The sequence below is a fragment of the Typopeltis vanoorti genome, chromosome 23 (genome assembly GCF_054136105.1).
Source record: "Typopeltis vanoorti isolate ZY-2024b chromosome 23, IOZ_Tvanoo_1.0, whole genome shotgun sequence".
Lineage (NCBI taxonomy): Eukaryota > Metazoa > Arthropoda > Arachnida > Uropygi > Thelyphonidae > Typopeltis > Typopeltis vanoorti.
In genome coordinates, this window is record NC_143571.1 from 5,395,887 (window position 1) to 5,417,126 (window position 21,240).

Sequence of the window (21,240 nt, forward strand, 5' to 3'; positions counted from 1 at the left end):
CATAACAAAAATGATATTGTGATTATGGAATGCAGATTATGAGGACACATTGAGAGAATGTGAACTGGGACACTGGTAAACTAGAGAAAGAGAAGTGATATGATAGAGATCTATAAACTCTGAAAGGATGTTATAGGTTATCAAATGATGAAATTTTTTGTTTTATGGAAGGTGGGGGGGAGGCATCTGTGGAAGTTAAGTTTGTGTACAGTTAAGAAATGGATGAGAGCTAGATTTTTCTCTCACAGAGCAGTGAGTGAGTGTAACAATTTATCTGTTGAAGCAGTGAGTGAATCCAATGTGAATGAGTTTGAGAGAATGTATGACATCTGGTGTGGGTGATCTGTAGCCTCCCTCAATGAGTTCTTAACTCCCTGGATGCCTCTGATGATGATGACAATCATCATCAGAGGCATCATCAGGGGTGGCGCTAGGGCCGCTGAAGCATGCGGCAGGTGATTTGAGCTGTGGTAAAAAAAGTATTTTTTAAACGGTGTATAGTGTGAATTCTTTTGTGTATTGTGCTACATTTTTTTCTCAGTAAGACAAGTGTTCTTTAGTGGTTCTGCTTTTGGAGTTTCGTTGTTACATATTGTGTTATTTTTGAATTACCAAGAAGGCAAGGTCACAGTCGGCAGCATTTGCGTTGGAAGAGAAGATAAGTTTTCGCTATCTAGTATAGTTGAATATAATGTTATATTTATATATATGTTTATATTTAGCGTTTATTTATATATATATCTATGATACAGTGTTCATATATATTTTTAGCGATTAGTTTAGTAGTTACTTGGCAGTAAGGAATGATGGCGGACGCAGCTGCAATCATAAATGGCATGTCACCAAGTCCTCCGCCATTTAAGAACTTCATTATACGTAATATAATAAAGGACTTTGTGGCATGCAGTGTTTGCAGCATATATGCTTCCCGAGAGTTGGATATGTGGTGGGTGAGAGAAGGGGGAGTGCGTATATGCGCAAAATGCAGGCAGTGGGAGGAAATCAGTGAATTAGATATTTCGATAACCGATCTAGTTGCTTCAGGGATGGGAGACGAGTAGTGTGATAGGAGAGAATGCCGAGCGGGAGACAAGTAGTGTGATAGGAGAGAATAACGAGCAAAATATGAATGAGAAAATAAGAGTAGGGAGTGGAAGGCTTGAATGACTATGAAGTTTTCAGAGATGGTTTTGATTGGAGAAAGGCGAGTAAGAGTGACTAACTTGCAGAGAGGGGTAAATGAGCTGAAAGAGGAGGTGGAATGTCTTGTGAATGAGATGAGAAGTATGAAAGATGAGATTAGGAGAATGGAAGAGATGAATGCAAGGCAAATCAGAGTAGGAGTGACAAAGTTTTGGGAATGATAGAAGAGGAGAGAATAGAAGCAGTAGGAAAGAGGGAATGAGAGAGAGGTTTGGGAATGATGGAAGAGGAGAGTATAGAAACAGTAGAAGAGAGGTATGGGAATGATAGAAGACGATCGAATGGGAACAGTAGAAGAAAGGGAATGAGAGAGAGTTGTGAATGATAGAAGAGGAGAGAACAGGAACAGTAGAAGAGAGGGAATGAGAGATAGTTATGGGAATGATAGAAGAGAAGAGAATGGAAACAGTAGGAGAGAGGAAATGAGAAGAATGCAAGGGAGCACTAGAACCAGGAATAGAGTGATGCCAGGAAGGCAGGCAAGTAGGGGAACACAGAGAGTGAGGGATGCATGGGTGCAATCGAGGAGCAGGGTGGTAAGAGGTGTAATGTATGGGGGACTCAATGATCCGTGGTGTGCAAAATAGGATGCATGAGGAGTGTTTGCCTGGAGGAACAATAGAAAGTGTGGCTATGGCAATTAAGAGAGGTGAAAGGGTGGTTGAGATGATTGTGATGGTAGGAACAAATGACTTGAGAGGTAATATAAATTGGGGCAGTGAGAGATATAAGATTCTTGCTTGAAACTATACGAAAGAAGATGCGAAAGGAAAGATAGTGTGTGTGTGTTGCCTAGGTATGATAGTGATGAGCTGAGCCGAAGAGCAGTAATATTGAATAACATAATAGCTAGAATGTGTGAGAAGAGAGGATTGGAATATGTGGATGCTTGGAGGGTGTTTGAGGACAGAGAGGAATTGTATGCGAGAGACTGCTTGCATTTGAATGAGGAAGGACATAGGCATCTGGAAGATTGCTGTTCTGAACGAGTTGGTGTGGCAATGGAGGGAAACTAGAATGCCCAAGGTCGATGGTAGCAGGGGTTGCCTCTTGTGGGAATAGGTACTCGGGAGAAGGGGGACGACATCAGGTAACACTGAGCCCAGTGGAGTCTAGAGGGGATAATGCTGGGTATAGAAACAGTGACATTTTTATGCTTTTATACTAATGCCAGGAGTATCCAGAATAAAGGACAGGAATTGGTGGATAGCATCAGACTAGCCAAAGATTATTGAGATCACTGAGACGTGGTTGACAGAAGAGGATATAATAACAGGAATAGGAGTAGCTGGGTACAGCATTTTTCAGCAGGATAGGAAGGGAAAGAGTGGTGGTGGAGTACTACTTATGATAAGTGACAACTTATGTCCTCCAAGAGTGGACGCTTTGGAAGGCAGTGATACTAATGATTTTGAAAGCATATGGTGTGAGGTAGAGATGGGATATTTAGTGGGGTGTTGCTACAAACCAAGGAGCACAGAGGGTGGGGACCAGATGTTTAGACAGCTGAGCTTGGCAAGTGCAAGAAGAATGATTGTTATGGGAGATTTTAACTACAGCAGTATAAATTGGGGAGAGGAAGATGCATGTAGCAATAAGAGAATGGAATTTCTAGAATTATTGAGGGACAAATGTCTTAGGCAAAATGTAATAGAAGGAACGAGGTTCAAGAGTTTTGGATTTGGTCATAGCATCAGAAGAGTTGATAATAACCGAGATGACATCTCTCCCACCAATTGGAGAGAGTGACCATATGGTTTTGACTTGGAAGATGAATAGACATGCAGGAGTATCAAAGAGATGGGAACATATGTGGAATTATAAGGCAGGTGATTATAATAGTCTTAGACATCAACTTGGAGAAGTTTCATGGAGGGAGGAATTGGCAGGCCAGAATATCATTAGTGCTTGGGAAATTGTGAAGGAATATTTGTTAGCAGCAATAGTAAGCTGTATTCCACAAGTGAAGAAGAGGACACAATTTGGTGTAAAGTGGATGACAAACAGTATTAAACAGGAGCTACATTTGAAAAAGAGGCTATGGAAGAGATATAAGGAGACAAGTGAAGAGCAGATGCATGAAGAATATAAGACACAGGCCAGGAGAGTGACTAGTATGGTAAGGAAGGCAAAACTGGAATATGAGAAGAGATTGACCCTAAAATCCAAAGAAAATTCTAGGGAATTTTTTAGCTATGTGGCCAGTAGGAAGAGAAATGATTATGGAAGAATGACATTGTGGGATAAAAATGGGAATAGAGTGACTGATGCAGAGGACATAGTGGAATTATTCAATGAACACTTTATTGATGTATTTCATCTTGGAGGAGTAAATTTTAATACTAGAGAGATAGGGCAGGTTCGAGGTTTAGAGGTGCAGGAGGAGAGTGTGTTCCAAATAAATACTGAGTACTCTGGATGTCAGTAAAGCTGTGGGACTAGATGGTATTTCACCACAAGTTTTGAAAGAATGTGCTAAAGAACTGACAGTTCCTTTGACCTGGCTTTTCGATGAAAGTCTGGCTACAGGAAAGGTGCCCAGGGAATGGAAGGATGGTAAGATAGTGCCATTGCATAAGGGCGGTAGCAGACTGGAAGTGTCTAATTATAGGCCAGTTTGTATGTCATCAGTAGTTGTTAAGATCTTGGAGAAATTAGTTAGAGACCATATACAACATTGGGCAGATGAGGGTAATGTTATCTGTGAGAGTCAGCAGGATTTGTGAAGGAGTGCTCTTGTTTTAATAATATGCTAGCCTTTTATAATAAAGTTACAAGAGCAGTAGATGAGGAAAAGGCATATATTGCCATTTTCTTGGATTTAGCGAAGGCATTTGACAGGGTGCCACATAATAAACTGATATTTAAGTTGCAGCACATGGATTTGGATGTCAGGTTGGTCAACTGGATTCAGGATTGGCTGTCCGGTAGGTAGAGAGTTGTGTATGGGGGGCAGTTTCAAGGAGGCAGAGGGTTAAAAGTGGGGTTCCACGGGGCTCAGTACTGGGACCTATATTGTTTATTTATATTCTATAGAGATAAAAGAGTTATCATTTTGTTGTATAAGACTCTGATCGGACCACACTTAGACTATTGTTCTCAGATTTGGTCCCAAGGATTTGAAGGGGATAAATTAACTGTGGAAAGGGTACAAAGGCATATTAACAAAGATGGTTTCAGGACTGTACAATGTTAGTTATGAGGATCAGCTGAAGGAATGTGGACTGCAGAGTTTGGTGGATAGAAGAAGGAGAGGTGATACGACTGAGACTTTTAAACTGTTGAGAGGTGGTTACAGGGTTGACACTGGGGAGTTCTTTCGCTTGGTTGAACAGCGGGAAAGAGTGATGACAAGGGGCCCATCCCTGGAAGTTACAAAAGGAAACTGTGAGCAAGAGGGTGAGAAGTGGTTTCTTTGCATGGAGGGTGGTTGAACTGTGGAATGCATTTCCTGATAGAGTGGTGAGAGCGAGAACCACTCAATGAGTTTAAGGAGTGATATGATAGACTTTGTGTTTCCTAGGAAGGACCTCCACGATGAGTCTTGATAGACTTTGTTTCCTAGGAAGACCTCCTACGATAAGTCTTTTGACTCCTTAGAGGCCTAAATAATAATAATAATAATAATTATCCAACTCAGCAAAAAAATGCTACATGTTAAAATTATATAAATAACAGATGATTATATTCTCTATTACTAAAACAACTCTAAATGGTCTAGTTAACTGTGTTTGTAGGATAATTCTGTTACAGAACTCTTACAAAACTTACTATCATTATAGAGTATATTATGTTTCAATAATGCAACCAAACTTCCTTGGGTCATTTTTGTTAGATCTGGAATTTCATTAACCAGGTCATCCCTAGATGAGTCCAAAGAACTAGATGTTCGAAATAATTTATCACCTGAAACAGACCACATGTTGAATTAAATCCAGAAAAAGATAAGCTTTAAATAAAACAATAACTATAATTTTTTTTTTAATTTAATGTACAAAACTGAATAATTAAAAAAAAATCTGAATATATAAATGCTCTTATATCAATAATTAACAATACTCTTAAATCAAAACCTTTTTATGTACTACACAACATCAGTTATCAGAATTTGGTATATTCTAAAGAATATGCCAAATTCTGATGTTTTGTGTATTGCAAAGCTGACAAACTGCATTATTATGTTTGAACATTCCAAAATAATTATTAGGTTTGGTACCTACCCTCACCTACTATCATTATAGAGTATATTATGTTTCAATAATGCAACCAAACTTCCTTGGGTCATTTTTGTTAGATCTGGAATTTCATTAACCAGGTCATCCCTAGATGAGTCCAAAGAACTAGATGTTCGAAATAATTTATCACCTGAAACAGACCACATGTTGAATTAAATCCAGAAAAAGATAAGCTTTAAATAAAACAATAACTATAATTTTTTTTTTAATTTAATGTACAAAACTGAATAATTAAAAAAAAATCTGAATATATAAATGCTCTTATATCAATAATTAACAATACTCTTAAATCAAAACCTTTTTATGTACTACACAACATCAGTTATCAGAATTTGGTATATTCTAAAGAATATGCCAAATTCTGATGTTTTGTGTATTGCAAAGCTGACAAACTGCATTATTATGTTTGAACATTCCAAAATAATTATTAGGTTTGGTACCTACCCTCACCTCAAAAAAAAAACACCAGTATATTTTATGCTGATATATTATTATTATTATTATTATTATTATTATTACGGGCAACTCCAGGGAGTCATTAGACTCATCGAGGGAGGCCCCAAATCATTTTCATCACAACTATTCGACATTCATACAGTATCTATCATACCTCGCCTTAAACTCATTCACTGTCACAGCATCCACCACAGACTCAGGGAGCGCATTCCACTCATTCACTACTCTAAAAGTAAAGAACCCAGCTCTAACACCTTTACTAACCACACTTTTGCCCAGTTTCCATGGATGTCCCCTAGTCCTCCCACAACCAGCCCTGTTCTCAAAAATATCTTCTGAATTAATTTTATAGAAACCCTTCAGTAATTTGAATGTCTCAATCATATCTCCCCTCCTCCGCCTATCAACCAATTTTTGCAACCCACAAATCCTCAACCTGTTCTCATACGGTTCATTCCACAGACCTGCTATCATCTTGGTCACTCGCCTCTGGATCCTCTCCACCTCCTCCCCATCAAGAAGAAACCTAGGTGACCAAATCTGAGCACAGTAGTCGAGATGAGGTCTTATCAAGGCTCGATACAGAGGAACAATAACCTGCTTGTCTCTGCTTGTCAACGTATTCTTCAGCAACCAAGTGATTTGATGAGCTGATTTGGCCACTTTTGCAATGTGTCCCCTAAATTTCAATTCCTTATCCACCAACACTTCTAAATCTCGTGCCTCATCAATTTCCTGGAGCACGGTTCCACCAATGCAGTAAACTGCCTCCCATCTTTTCACCCCAAAATGCATAACCTTACATTTTGCCACATTAAATTGACATCCATTCTCCCTAGCCCAGACCTCCAATCTATCCAAATCATCCTGCAAAATTTTGACGTCATCTGCATTCACTATTGCCCTACCCAACTTTGCATCATCCGCAAACAAATGAACTGTTCCTCTCAGATCCTTTCCTATATCATTTATGAACAAATTAAACAGCAGTGGTCCAAGAACAGATCCTTGTGGTACACCACTAGTCACAGGCCGTCTTGTGGACTCTACTCCTGAGTAAACCACTCTCTGATATCTCTCCGTCAACCACCCTCCTATCCATCTCACCAACCCTATGTCCATTCCCATATGCTGCAATTTACTGATTAGAATTCCATGTGGTATCCTGTCAAAGGCCTTAGCAAGGTCCAGCAGAATCACTGTAAACCCATTACCCTTATCCAGTTCAGCCGTCACTGTGTTATAATACGTGAGCAAGTTACTGAGGCATGACCTACCCTTCACAAAACCATGCTGTCCCCGATACAGTATCCCATTTTCTTCTATCCAATCTTGTATTTTCCTCTTGACTATTTTCTCTAAGACCTTGATAATGATTCCTGTTATGCTGATTGGCCGGTAATTTTCAACAGCAGCCTTGGAACCACCTTTGTGCAGTGGAACTATTTTCCCCTCTTTCCACCCCCTTGGGACTGACCCAGTCCTGAGGCTCAAATTAAACATAATGGTCAAGGGCACTGACAATTCTTTTGCCGCTTCACGTACGACACGAGCTGGTATACCATCCAATCCCACAGATGTATTGACATTGAGGTTCTGTAACAGACTAGTTACCTCTACCTCATTCATCACAATTCCAGTATAAGCTGTTGGTTCCTCCATTTCCGCAAAGCCACCACCTGGATGATATACTCTTGCAAAGTGCTCGCTCAGTAATTCCACAACATCGACTGATTCAGTTACCTCCCTACCCTCAGCATTTTTTAAGATCATTCTACCATGAGCATTTTTCCTTTTACTTGCAACATATTGAAAAAACTGTTTGGGATTCTCTTTAGCCTGCATGGCCAATTTCCTTTCGTAATCTGCTTTTGCTTTTCTTACCACCCTTGTTACCATCCTGGCCTGAGCTTTATACTGTTCATGCACCTGATGGTCACCCTTCTCCTTAAATTCCCTCCACAATTGTTTCTTTTTTTGCAACTCAAGCTTAATAGTGTTATTTATCCATTTAACCCCTACCTGATTTATTATTCGGACTCTTGGTATACAGTCAACCATTGCCTCCTGCAAACAGTTCTTGACCACCTCCCATGCACCATCAACATCCAGCCCTTGCAGTTTTACATGCCATGGCATTGAGCCAAGCACACACCTAAGCTTGTCATACTTACCAGCCCGATAATTCCACATATACCCTGTCTTAATTGTAAATTCGACTCCTTTAGCCACCTCCCAAGTCATGACCTTATGGTCACTCTCACCAATTGGTGGCAACAAGGTCATGTTCGTTACAGCCACATTCTCAGTTGCAATTACTAGGTCCAGCACTCTCTGCCCCCTGGTATTTTCCAATACATGTTGCCGTAGATAGTTGTCCCTTAATAACTGCATAAAATCCAATTCCTTCCTCCCATGTGCCCTCTTCTCTTTCCAGTCAATATTACCATAATTGAAATCACCCATAATAATTACCCTCTTTCCATTCATTTCTTCTATTTGCTTATGCATACTATTCCCACCATCCACTCCATCACCCGGTCTATAGCAGCACCCAATTGTATATTTTGTTCTGCTAGATTGTATCTCACACCAAACAGCCTCAAATGTGCTTTTTTCCCCATCCTGCAGTTCAACTTCTATACTCCTTGGCTGAAGCTCATCAGCTATCATCAATAACACTCCTCCCCCCTTTTTTTTCACCCTGTCACTCCTGAACACGCTATACCCATCGCATTCAATCCCACTAGCTTTATCATCTTCTGTCAGCCATGTTTCACTAATACCGACAACCTGTGGCCTGGAAGTGCCAACCATGGCCAAAAACTCTTCCTTCTTGTTCCTAATACTCCTGGCATTAGTGTACATGAATCGCAGAAGCCCATTTGTCCCATCCCTACTTTGATTCCTTATACTAATTATCCCATTCTGATTTGTTGTCCGTCGTACTCGCCCGGGCATAATATACTCATTAATACACTTAACTGCCCCCCCTAAAGTCTGCATATCTACTCCCCCCCTCTTAATAAATCTAGTTTCCCTGAGTCTGTACATCCACTTCCACATCATTCATCAACACTCTTTCAAGTCTCCGTACACCAACTCCATTCAAATGTAACCCATCCATCTTATATAAGTCCTTTCGCCCATCGAACTCATTCCACACATCCACAAATTCCACACCACTCTCCATGCATAACCCACGCATAAAGTCATTGGCAATTATGGCCCTCCTTCTAAACACTTCGCTGTCATACCGCGGTAAGATACTCACCATCCTAACTCTCTCACTCTTCTCTTTTGCTACCTCAAACAACTCCCTCACATCCTCTATCATTTCCATTTTGTCCTCTTTCAAATCATTCGTTCCTGCCACTATTATCATCTCTTTCACCCTCTGTTTTTGCAGTCGAATAGATTCGCTGACGTCCTTTATGTTCGCACCCGGCTGGTACGACTTCGTTAAACTCTCAATTATTACGCATCTTAATAGCGAATTCCCATACAGCACTCGCTCCTTCATTTTATTGACGTTTACGTACATTCTATTGTTTGCCGTCACAGACTTCCGCCGGTTATTTGTCGGTACGTTCAACACACATTTTTGCATACGCTCCAGTTGTCGTTTGGCTCTGTGTATCGCGCCATTTAAACGGGCAATTTCGCTACTCGCATTTATCTCACCATTTTCATTATCGATCAAATCATCCATTCCTTCGGTGTTTCTACCTTCATTTACACTTTCAGCGACGCTCTCACACATATCTGGCACTACCACGCAATTCTCTAGTACACCGCCATTTTCTGCATTCTGACTACCGTTAACGATATCAGTCTCGATACACGAAACACGCTTGAAGTCCTCATTCTCTTTACACTTTCTACACATATTAACTCCACTATCACTTTCTAACCAGACTCCTACCGCTCTTCGCAAGGCATACATCTCACAGACAGCACATTGCATAAATTCTTTTACATCAAAACTCTTAAGCAAGCATGGCGACCTGGCCGCCATTTTTTTCTTTATCGGTGCCATGTGTACGCTATCTTTTCTTAAAAATAATAGTTAAAATAACAGAAAACACGCAAAAATTGCACAGACACACCAAGAAACAAAAAGCAAACAATACTACTTAAAATTCTGGTAAAATATCTAATGTTAACACAAAATAATACTGATCTTTTCAGGAGCTCTCGACAAGCCGACGATCTAATCCGTGCGACACCTAGCGACCATTCAAATATATATATATATATATTCAGTAGTTGTTACAAGGATGAAATATTTTATACAAGTTTAGTTCAAAATTTATTAATATTTTTCTTATAAGAATTTACATTTAAACCTTATTTAATTTCTAATATGTATATGCATTACCAATATACATCAATTTTTCTATATTTCCTTCATCTTCTTCTCTTCAAGGATTAGGTATTTGCTGTTCTGGCTTCATTGGTCTTTCCATCTTGTCACTGGTCTTTCTCTCTCTCTCTCTCTCTCTCTCCCCCCCCCCCCTTTAGTCTATGTCCAATGTTCCCTCTAATTTCTTGCTGTGAGTGTGCAGAAATTTGCATGTGTGCAAAATTTGCCTTCTTTTGAAAAGTATGTGCGCACCCATACGAGTCACCATACTGATCATTTAAGCAAAAAAGTTAAAAGATTTTAGTTCACTCTTTACCTTCTGGTGTCAATGGGATGTCAGCCAGGTCACCCCAACTCCCCACAGTGTTCCCACACATGGCAGTAGCCTCCCCAGTAAACAGTCGGAAATCATGATTCACAAGCCTTGGGCAGGACTCGATCCGGAGACTTCGCGCATGCGAGGCCAACACGATATTGACTGTACTAGATAGGATTCTAAGCGAGTGTATTATTACCATCACCAAGTAAGTTGTGTGACATCAATCACAGAGCTAACATAAATATTTTATATGTATTTAATATTGATCTGATTAGAAGTAAGAAATAAAGAAAAGAAAAAAAAAATAACACTAATGACTGATTGCCTTTAATTAAATTTTCTAACTTTGCAAATAACTCTAAACATACATAATAAAATATTTCCCATTACTAATTCTCACCTTGTTAAACATTCAGAATAAGTCCGTTACTAATTCTCATCTTGTTTAGTTCTAGCTTCTATCTCTATTTTTTCTCTCTTCTGTCTTTGGCATTCACCCACTCTTTATACACACTATCTAAATTAATTGAATTTCCATATAATTGGTAACTTTTCACTCTCATTAGCATATCCAAATGACATTCTCCTAAACGGTTTCTAATTTGGTTTTTTATTTGATTCATTAGACTAAACCTCGCTCAGAGTCTGCACTAGATGCAAGGAAGGTTCCTCCAATATCCATCAACTTTGCCAAATCACAAAATTGCTCATTTTGAAGATCAAATACAACCATTTGTGTAAAATTTGATATCATTTTGCATTTAATTTTTTCTTGTACAGAAAATTTGAAATCGTTAAACTGACTAATTATTTCTGTAGTATCATCCAGAAAATCATGATATTTAAGACAAAGGGCATTAACATGTTCACCTATACCAAATGAGAAATCACAATGTGAAATAGAGGAGATATCAAACACTGACCATTCTTGTATCTCATTCTCAGGGAATCTGTCCTCTAAATGTGCACATAAACAATTTATAAAATTTAACAGGGGCCTGCATCTACTGGTTCAGTCTCTCCTTGTTTAAGTAAAGCATTTACTCTGTCACTCCAGCAAGCATCACCTTCTAAATACTGATTCCTGATTAATCTTCCCTCTGGCAAAATGATGACTGTCTAGTGGTGTAAGGTTACTCCTTTGTAAGATTTTGCACAGGGAAGCCATTTTTTTAAAAACATCACTTAAAACATTCATAGCTACTTTGAATGTCACGTTAGTTAATTTATTGTGACAATAATTAACCACGGAATCATTTCATTTGTCTTTTTCAAAATATATGATCAGTCCCTCATAGTTTCTTATTATTGCCTGTAATGCAAAATGTCTGGATAGCCACCGCACTTCATTGAGTGGTCTGAAGGCAATAGCTTCATTTTCAGACGTCTCATCAATTTCTTTAAATTCACGTCTTTTCACTGTGGAATGAGAAAAGAGTGTGCACACTGTTCTCATTAATGTATCAATATCTCTGATTAGTTTAATTTCCTTCCATATATCACAGATCCCCAGATCTTCACGGTGAGCTACACAGTGTTGCTGGACAAGATGTGGAACTTCTAATTTAAGTTTTGCAGTGACACCATTAACTTTGCCCAGCATCACTGCAGCTCCATCAGAGGTAAACATCACCATTTTTTGGAGATCAAGTTTCTTTTCTTGATAAAACTGTTTAATAGCTAACACAATGGAGGAGGTGTGTCATACATACAAGAATAACATTAGTGAATAACATATTCACTAATGTTATTCTTTCGCATGCATTTTTTCTTTAACTTGCAACATAGCAATCCAATTCTTTCAGACTGGGTTCCACAGCAACTGAACTACTATGCCTTTCCTGTTTTCATCAGTTTCTACTCTAACTGAACTCAAGTTATTTGATATCATTAACAGACTTCCCCTCCTCTTCTATTTTTCATATGGATGTGATAGGGTTTTTCCTTCCTAAAACTCATATTTTTCATCCCACAAAACAAGCAAACCGATCATTAGAACATGTACGATTAACAGACACAAATACATTAGCCTCATTGCCTGAGCTGCTTCGGCTGAAAATCCAAATCAACGAAATCAACAAAAAGAAAAAAACAGTAATGTAATGAATGTAGGATTTGTGAAAAGGTAAATAATTCCAATGATTATCGGAATATATTTACATAATATAATTATGTACAGTATATATTACTAATCTATGTACAGGATATATTATTAATCTATGTAACAGTATATATTACTAATCTATAAATTGCTGATGATCAAAAGTGTATACTGATCATCAGTGAATAAAAGAAAATTCTTAGAAAATGAAGTGAAATATAAATGAAACAAAGAAATAAATACACATCTTCATATATCCCATGACTTTTGGCAAGACAGTGTATATTACAAATCTAAAGTATATTATTAAGTGTATTTCACAACAATGCAAATAATGCATCTATTAGTTTCATTCTAGTCATTCATCTATTTATTCATATAATAACTCTACTCTGACTGAAAAGAATTTAATGAAATTTGATATTTAGCATTTTTAATGACATTTGTTAATCTCAAACTACTTAAAAGTGAGCAACATTAAGAAGAGAGCAAATGAAATGTAAGAGAGGGAGCGTCAAAATAAAATTTCTACTCATACTCTGTTACAATTATCTGAATAGAAATTTTTATTATAGCTTTATAAAACTTTAAGCAAGTATTTGACTCAATGAACAGAAATAAATTGTTTGAAATTTTTTAAAATAAATGAGAAAAAATACTCGGTATCATACTCAAGTACCATAAAAATACCACTACAACTAGAAAATTTGCAGTAGTCCAAACTACTACTGAAAACATCCATGCATGATACCTCTCAAATGGTATTTCTTGACTAAAATACAAGTCAAGAGGTGGTCATGCATGGATGTTGGCTCTCACAATATTTGTTTAATGTATGTCTGAAGGAACTGGTAAAGGAGTCTGTCACAGAAAAAATCAAATATTTGTAAACAGATCAAAATTACATCATATAAAATATGCATTTGATATAGTATTATCAGATAATAAGGAAAACAATTGAAAATGTACCTGAAAAAGTAAGGACTATGCAATGCAGATAAATTTTATAAAACCAAAATAATAGCAATAGGCAGAAACAGAAAACAAAATAAACTGAAACAAGGTAAATTTAATTACTTAGCCACCTTATTCACAGACAAGTTAACTTATGAAGGAAATAAATATAGAACATAATTTGGATGGTCTCCTATGAGGCCTGTGTAGCTTAGTGGAAGTGGTGCTTTCATCCTCTGCACTAAGCCACCCAAAGATAGACGTAAGTTCAAGTCTCGTGAGTGACTGGAGGAACTTTTTCTAAGCCTTTCTTCGACTAGATCATGAGTTAGTAGATCTCTTGCATGGGCAAGTGGATTTTTTCTCCTAGAAACTCAGGTTTTTCATCCCATAAATTCAAGAAAATTGAAAATATAACCCACACTACATCAGACAAGAACATATCCTTAGAATTAGCCACCAAGAATGGCAGCATTTGTTTGCCAGTCTCTTCGTTGGTTACCACTTATAATTAGTGATAGACGAGTCAGCTATCTCTGATTGGCTACTGGTGGAGATTGAACTGTCCAATCAGTATCCAAAGGCTAGAGAGGGTTAAAAAAAAAGTCATAAGAGACCAAAAGGTCATTTGGTCTCCTATGACAAAACTTACAAATAGTTGAAAAAATGCACATCTCAAAAAAAATTAAAATCAAAGTATGTGACTCAATGGTTACTCCCACAGTTCTTTAGCAGTGAAATGTGGATTATTAAACAAAAGGAAAAACAAAAAGCAGGCATTGAAAACAAGTACATGAGGAAAATAAATAAAATGGCATGAAATGAAAAGCAATCAAGAGATCAGAAGAATTACAATACTATATTCCATAGTAGCAAGAATCACAGAAAAATAGTTAGTTTGGTATAGACTTATATGCATAATGTCTGCTGAAAAATTAATTCAAATTCACCACAAAAGAAAACATCAAGAGCATAAGTAGACTGAACTCCTATAGAAATTTAAATAACTTCATTGTAAATAGACTGAACCAAAAAACTGTTGTTTATGATAACATCAACCTGCCTTGGGCAGATGGAGGATAATGAATGGAAAGAGGGAGAAAATAGTTCCATTGTATAAAGGAGGCTCCAAGAATGAGGTAATTATTCTATCAGCCAATCAACATCTCAGGAGTCATGGTACTGGAAAACTTGGTTAATGGAAAAATCCAAGAATGGGATACTGTGGTGGTGGTGGGAGCAACATGAATTTTTGAAGAGTAATCCCTCAATAACTTATTAACCTTTTATAATTCAGAGACAACTGCACCGGATGGTCTCCTATGACCAAATTTACAAATATTTGGAAAAATATGCATCTCTCAAAAGAACTTAAAATCAAAGTAAGTCTGAGTTGGATAAAGGTAATGGCTACATGGTGAATACTGCTGAACTTTGCAAAGGCTTTTGACAGATTACCTAGTGGAATTCTGATAAACTGCAGCAAATGAGGATGGATATGAAATTGGTAATGAAGATAAGAGGGTGGCTGATGGAGAGATACCAGACCAGAGTTTATTCAGGAGTAGAGATTAGCAGAAAGTCTGTGACTAGTGACATGCCACAGGGTTCTATACTTGGACAATAACCATTTAATTTGTACATTGTTGATACAGGAAATGATCTGAGTGGAAATATTCAGTTGTTTTACTGATGATGCAAAACTGAGAAGAGCAACAGTCAATAAATATGAGGTTAAATTTTTCAGGATTATTTAAATAAATAAATGTGCATTGGATTGATGGAACTGTACCTCCAGGAAAGAGATGAAGCCAGAGATCTGAAGGTGTTAGTTGATAAGGAGTTGAAGTTTAGAGCACATATTGCAAAAGTGATCAAAACAGCTCATTGGTTGCATACTGAAGAACATCGTGATGAGCAAAGATAAGCAGGTTATTATACATTCATAGTGAAGAATTTATGGAGACACAACACAAGTGTTAGAATAATTACTTTACTTAATATTAGGAAAGGCTCCCTCAGGCTGTCTTTTCTTCACAGTCTACCACAAACCTACACACACACAGGCCAATATATACATAAAAATTCATACCACCATCCAACACAAAAACTAGGAGTCATCAGCACCTTCATACACAGAGCCCTAACAATTTGCTCCAATGAACAAGCTCTGAACCACAAATTTGAAATCATTAAAAAAGGTCGAAAGTAGTCTGGGTAGTGGCCCTTCCCTTAATGCATAACATTATACATATCCGCAAGGAGATGTGTTATGCATTATGAGAGATACTGAGATAGGAGTGATGTTAGCTTGCTCCACCTTGGCAATGAATTGCCTGGTGTTGTACCACTTTACCCCAGTCCTGAAGATACTTTCAGGTGCAAACTTTGTTTGCTCACACTTGGATAAAGGATTAAACTAAATTTATCATTAACCAAATATTTGTAAAATCTGGCTATAATAAGATCCTCCATAAAAATGCCACTAAAAACAAAAATGATTACAATGTCATAGCCATACCCTACATTAGGGGCATTTCAGAAAAAATAGATAGAACACTACATAAATACAACATTAAGACTACCTTCACACCCCAACAAAATTAAGAAATTTACTTAGCTCTTCCAAAGATACTCTTCCATACCTGGCCCACCCAGGAGTTTACAAAATTCAATGTACCTGTAACCTACCTTATATAGGGGAAATAGGATTCACCATCCCAATCAGAAAAGATGAACACAAGTGACACATTAAATACCTCCACTATGGTAAAGCAGGCCTATCAGACCATGCACTCCAAACATGACACAGAATTGACTGGAAAGGCACCAAGTCCCTACAACACACCAAAACCTGATTTGAAAGAAAATTTCAGCATTTCACAAGCTTCTTTGAAGCATCTGAAACATTATCCACACCTAAACAAAAATGATGGATTAATCATTCCAAGAATATGAGGACCTATCTGCAATCCGTATAGCAACCAGAACAAGCCCAAACAGAAGAAAATTTCAATACGAGAGGACTTTAGAAATGTTTAATGTAGTTCTGTTTTCATTGTATTCTTATTAATTTATTTAATATATTTTATTTATTTATTTTTTCCACAAGAGGTTAGGCTATAGTGCAGTGTCATGTAGCTTGTATTTTATACGTATGTATTTTTCCTGATGATGACCTCAATACAAAGGTCGAAACGTTGAATATTACTTTCCTAATTAAATAAAGTAATTATTCTAACAAGTGTGTTTTGTCTCCATAAATTCTTCACTATGAATGCTGACCACCATGTAACCTTAAAAGAAAGGTTATTATACATCATTACAAATCTTTGATAAAACCCCATCTGGACTATTGTGCATAAATCCAGTCACTCACCTGGTTTCTTGGGGATGATGAAGAGATGGAGAGGATTCAGAAGTGACTGCAAACATGGTAAGAGGTCTATGGAATGTTCCTTAGGAGGAGTTGAAGATTTGGGGGTCACACAAATTGGTTGGTGGTTGGAGAACTAGGATAAATCCCTGGAAATTGAGCAAGGGTGTGATTAGTAAGGATGTGAAGATTGCTTGGAGAGTGGTGAATAGTGGAATTGGTTGCTAGAGTCTGTTACAGGCACCACATCAGTGAATCAGTTTAGAACAAAATATGTTAGATATTGTTGTGAATATTGGATGGCACTTGGTATAATGTTTAGGACTTCTCTCAATGAGTCTAAAGACTCTATGGAGTTGCCCATGTAAAAATAATCATTTCCATTATGGATTAAACTGGATTAAAATTCTATGCTAAAAATGAAAATAAATAAACTGAGTCTATAGTTCTGGACTTGTCTGGACTTTTTGTTGTTAGTGTTCACTACACAAAAGTAAACTTCTTTTGTTCACTATACTATTCGTGTAGTGAATGAAGAATGCTAAGACAGTTTACTGAGAATGCTACTGCAATGACAATGCAATAAACATTTCATAATGATTATACTGATTATGAATACATTAGAAGTCCAAGCTCAGAAATGAAATAAACATATCTTTTTATGATTCATCTGGCTTATTTGCATACTTATTACATGGAAGAGGAAAGTCTTAAAATCTGAAAAAACAGCAATATGCAATTTTTATAATTAGACGATAGTAAGTCTTCTGGTTGTTGTGGTATACCAGAGTGGTATGTGCCTGAGCAGCTAATCAACTTTTTAGTTAATATCACAGATTCGGATCTGGGATATCATCATCATCAAATTCCTGCCATGTACCCTCAAGGAATGTACAGGATATGATAGTACTACATGAAAAATTTACATCATTACTAACTTCCTATCTACAATTTTCCTCCAAATCAGCCTGTTACTTGTCAAGACTCCAACATTATCAGATCTTATATTTCTATCGTCTAAAGCACATTATCATCTAAAGCACATCTAAAGTACCGTATCAATCCACCTATATATTGGTCTTCCTCTGGGTTGTTTTCCTACCAACCTGGCCGAGAACACTTGTTTTGATAATCTTTCCTCTCCAATACCACCAGAGATTAGCTCTGCTAACACATTCCTGGATGCTAACAAAGTCAAGTTCTTTCCTAATATCCTCATTTTTAATATGATATTGCCATTGATGCCATCTGTTCATGCCCCGATCTTTCCCAGGACTCTCATATCTGCGGTCTTTGGTCAAGTGTTTTATTTCTAACCCAGCTCTCAGATCCATAAGTTAAAAATGGTTTGAACACTGTCTTGATTACAGCTAATTTAGTGTTCCGACTAATTTCTCTCTTATTCCATATGAATTTATTCAATTGACTTCCTACCATACCAGCTTTGTTGATTCTGTTGTTTATTTCCATATTTAATTTACCATCTTCACTAAAAATTGTGCCTAAGTTGGTGAAATGTTTTACTTGTTCCACAGGTTCTCCGTTCACAATGCAGTTGATATTTTCAACGATTCTGCCTATTTTCATTGTCTTTGTCTTTTTATTGCTGACCTTCATAAAATATCTATTACAACAGTTATTCAATTTAGTCAAGGAATCTTGCAGACTTTTTGTGGATTTATTGATAAGTATAACATCATCTGTATAAAGCAAAGAGCTGACATTAACATCTCCAATTTTGATATCATGTTTAATACCACTTTCTTTCATAATGTGATCCATATAGATAATGAATAACAGAGGGGATAACATACATCCTTGTCTCACACCAGATTTAACATTAAACCATCTTCCTGTACTTCCTTCAATTCTAACTGCTGACTTACAACTCAAATAAAGACTAAGTATTGCTTGATAATGCCCCATTGACACCATATAACTGTAGCATATTGAAAAGCTTCTCTCTTGGCACCTTGTTATATGCCTTTTCGAAATCTACAAAACTTAAATAGAGATCTTTGTTATATTCCCATGATTTCTCAACTATTTGTCATAAAGTGAAGATCTCATCCTGACAGCCTCTAATTGGCCTGAATCCAGCTTGTTCTTCACCAAGCTTTTCTTCCACAATTCTTCTCAAGTGTTTCTCAAGTATACTTGCATATATCTTATCAGGAACACTCAGTAGGGAAATACCTCTGTAATTCTCACATTCAGTTTTATTTCCCTTTTTATATATGGGTACTAAGAGAGCTCTAGTCCAATCATGGGGAATTCGTCCCTCTGTCCAGGCCTTTTGAACTACACAGTGCAGCCACTGCAAGACTTTTATACCACCATACTTCAGCATTTCTGGTCAAATATCATCTACTCCTGCTGCCTTTCCACATTTCAAGCCTTTGATGTCTTTTTCTACTTCAAGTATGAATATGTATTGTTGAAAATTTTTTTTTTTTTGAAAATTTATTTATCACTAGGTTAGACTATAATAGATTTAGTTTAATCCTTTATCCCAGTGAGAGCAAACAAAGTTTGCGCCTGAAAATATCTTCAGGACTAAATATATAGTGTTGTACTATCTTATCCAGTAAGTAGTGCAACACCAAGGCAACTCGTGGCAAAGGTGGAGCAAGCTACCAGGCACTTCTAACCCAGTATCTCCCATAATGCAAAACACATTTCCTATGTGGATATGTATACTGTTATGCATTAAAGGGATTGGCCATCTACCCAGACTAGTTTCGACCTTTATTGAGGTCTCTTCAGTGGGAGCCAGGCCCAGAGCTGGAGATACCAGGCAGAAGCAGTAGCAAGTCATCTGTGCCTATGGGAGTTGCCAAAAGGTTTATCACCTTTTTTAAAAATTACTCTGGATTTAGAGAAAGATGTTGAAAATTTATTTATCACTAGGTTAGACTATAATAGATTTAGTTTAATCCTTTATCCCAGTGAGAGCAAACAAAGTTTGCGCCTGAAAATATCTTCAGGACTAAATATAGTGTTGTACTATCTTATCCAGTAAGTAGTGCAACACCAAGGCAACTCGTGGCAAAGGTGGAGCAAGCTACCAGGCACTTCTAACCCAGTATCTCCCATAATGCAAAACACATTTCCTATGTGGATATGTATACTGTTATGCATTAAAGGGATTGGCCATCTACCCAGACTAGTTTCGACCTTTATTGAGGTCTCTTCAGTGGGAGCCAGGCCCAGAGCTGGAGATACCAGGCAGAAGCAGTAGCAAGTCATCTGTGCCTATGGGAGTTGCCAAAAGGTTTATCACCTTTTTTAAAAATTACTCTGGATTTAGAGAAAGATGTTGAAAATTTATTTATCACTAGGTTAGATAACAGTATACATATCCACATAGGAAATGTGTTTTGCATTATGGGAGATACTGGGTTAGAAGTGCCTGGTAGCTTGCTCCACCTTTGCCACGAGTTGCCTTGGTGTTGCACTACTTACTGGATAAGATAGTACAACACTATATTTAGTCCTGAAGATATTTTCAGGCGCAAACTTTGTTTGCTCTCACTGGGATAAAGGATTAAACTAAATCTATTATGAATATGTATTACTGACTATATGCCTGTTGAGTGTTTTTTTTACCACTGTCTATCACTGCTTGTTTCATTTAGCAATTTCTCGAAGTAATTACTCCATACTTCAAGGATATCTTTTTCTCCCATTTTCATGTCACCTTTATCATCTCTAACTTCTTTTACAGCATTCTTTCCTCCATTTCTAAGCTTCTTGAACAACCTCCAGAATATTTTGCCACCTTCTTGATATTTATTTTCTATGTTCTTGCCAAAGTCCTCCCATGACTTTTGTTTAGCTAGTTTTACACACTGTTTAGCTTTCTTACATTTGTCTCTGTATTCTCTAAGAGCACAAGCTGACTTTTGATATCCTTTCTTCTTTTCCTTCACTGCCTCTTTAGCTTCCTGTGTCCACCATGGAGTTCTGATTTTTCTATCCTTGCAGACAACCTCACCACATGCCTCTCTAGCTGAATCAATCAGGGTTTTCTTCAAGGCTTGCCACTGAATCACCAAGGTTTGGTTTCTGTTCTCAAACTCTGTCATTTTTTTTTAATAATCTTTGTGTATTTTAGTCTATAGTTCACATCAGAGAGCTGCTCAACTTATATTCGGTTTAAAACTTTCTTAAATGTTATTCTTTTCAATATTAAATTCAATTTCATCCTGCTCAAGACTAAATAGTGAT

General features: G+C 37.3%; 2 protein-coding genes across 2 annotated transcripts in view; both read right to left on the minus strand.

The window, feature by feature from the left end:
- LOC150093590 (pseudouridylate synthase RPUSD4, mitochondrial-like) overlaps nucleotides 1-5,105 on the minus strand; it is a 113,656-nt gene extending 108,551 nt beyond the window's left edge. The window contains exon 1 of the mRNA XM_090413066.1: nucleotides 4,975-5,105. Coding sequence (XP_090269192.1) covers nucleotides 4,975-5,029 — 55 coding nt within the window. The 5' untranslated portion in view covers nucleotides 5,030-5,105. The remainder of the gene's footprint in view (nucleotides 1-4,974) is intronic.
- A 320-nt stretch (nucleotides 5,106-5,425) lies between these two features.
- Nucleotides 5,426-21,240, minus strand: part of LOC150093591 (uncharacterized) — a 31,083-nt gene continuing 15,268 nt past the window's right edge. The window contains exon 2 of the mRNA XM_090413226.1: nucleotides 5,426-5,568. Coding sequence (XP_090269352.1) covers nucleotides 5,426-5,568 — 143 coding nt within the window. The remainder of the gene's footprint in view (nucleotides 5,569-21,240) is intronic.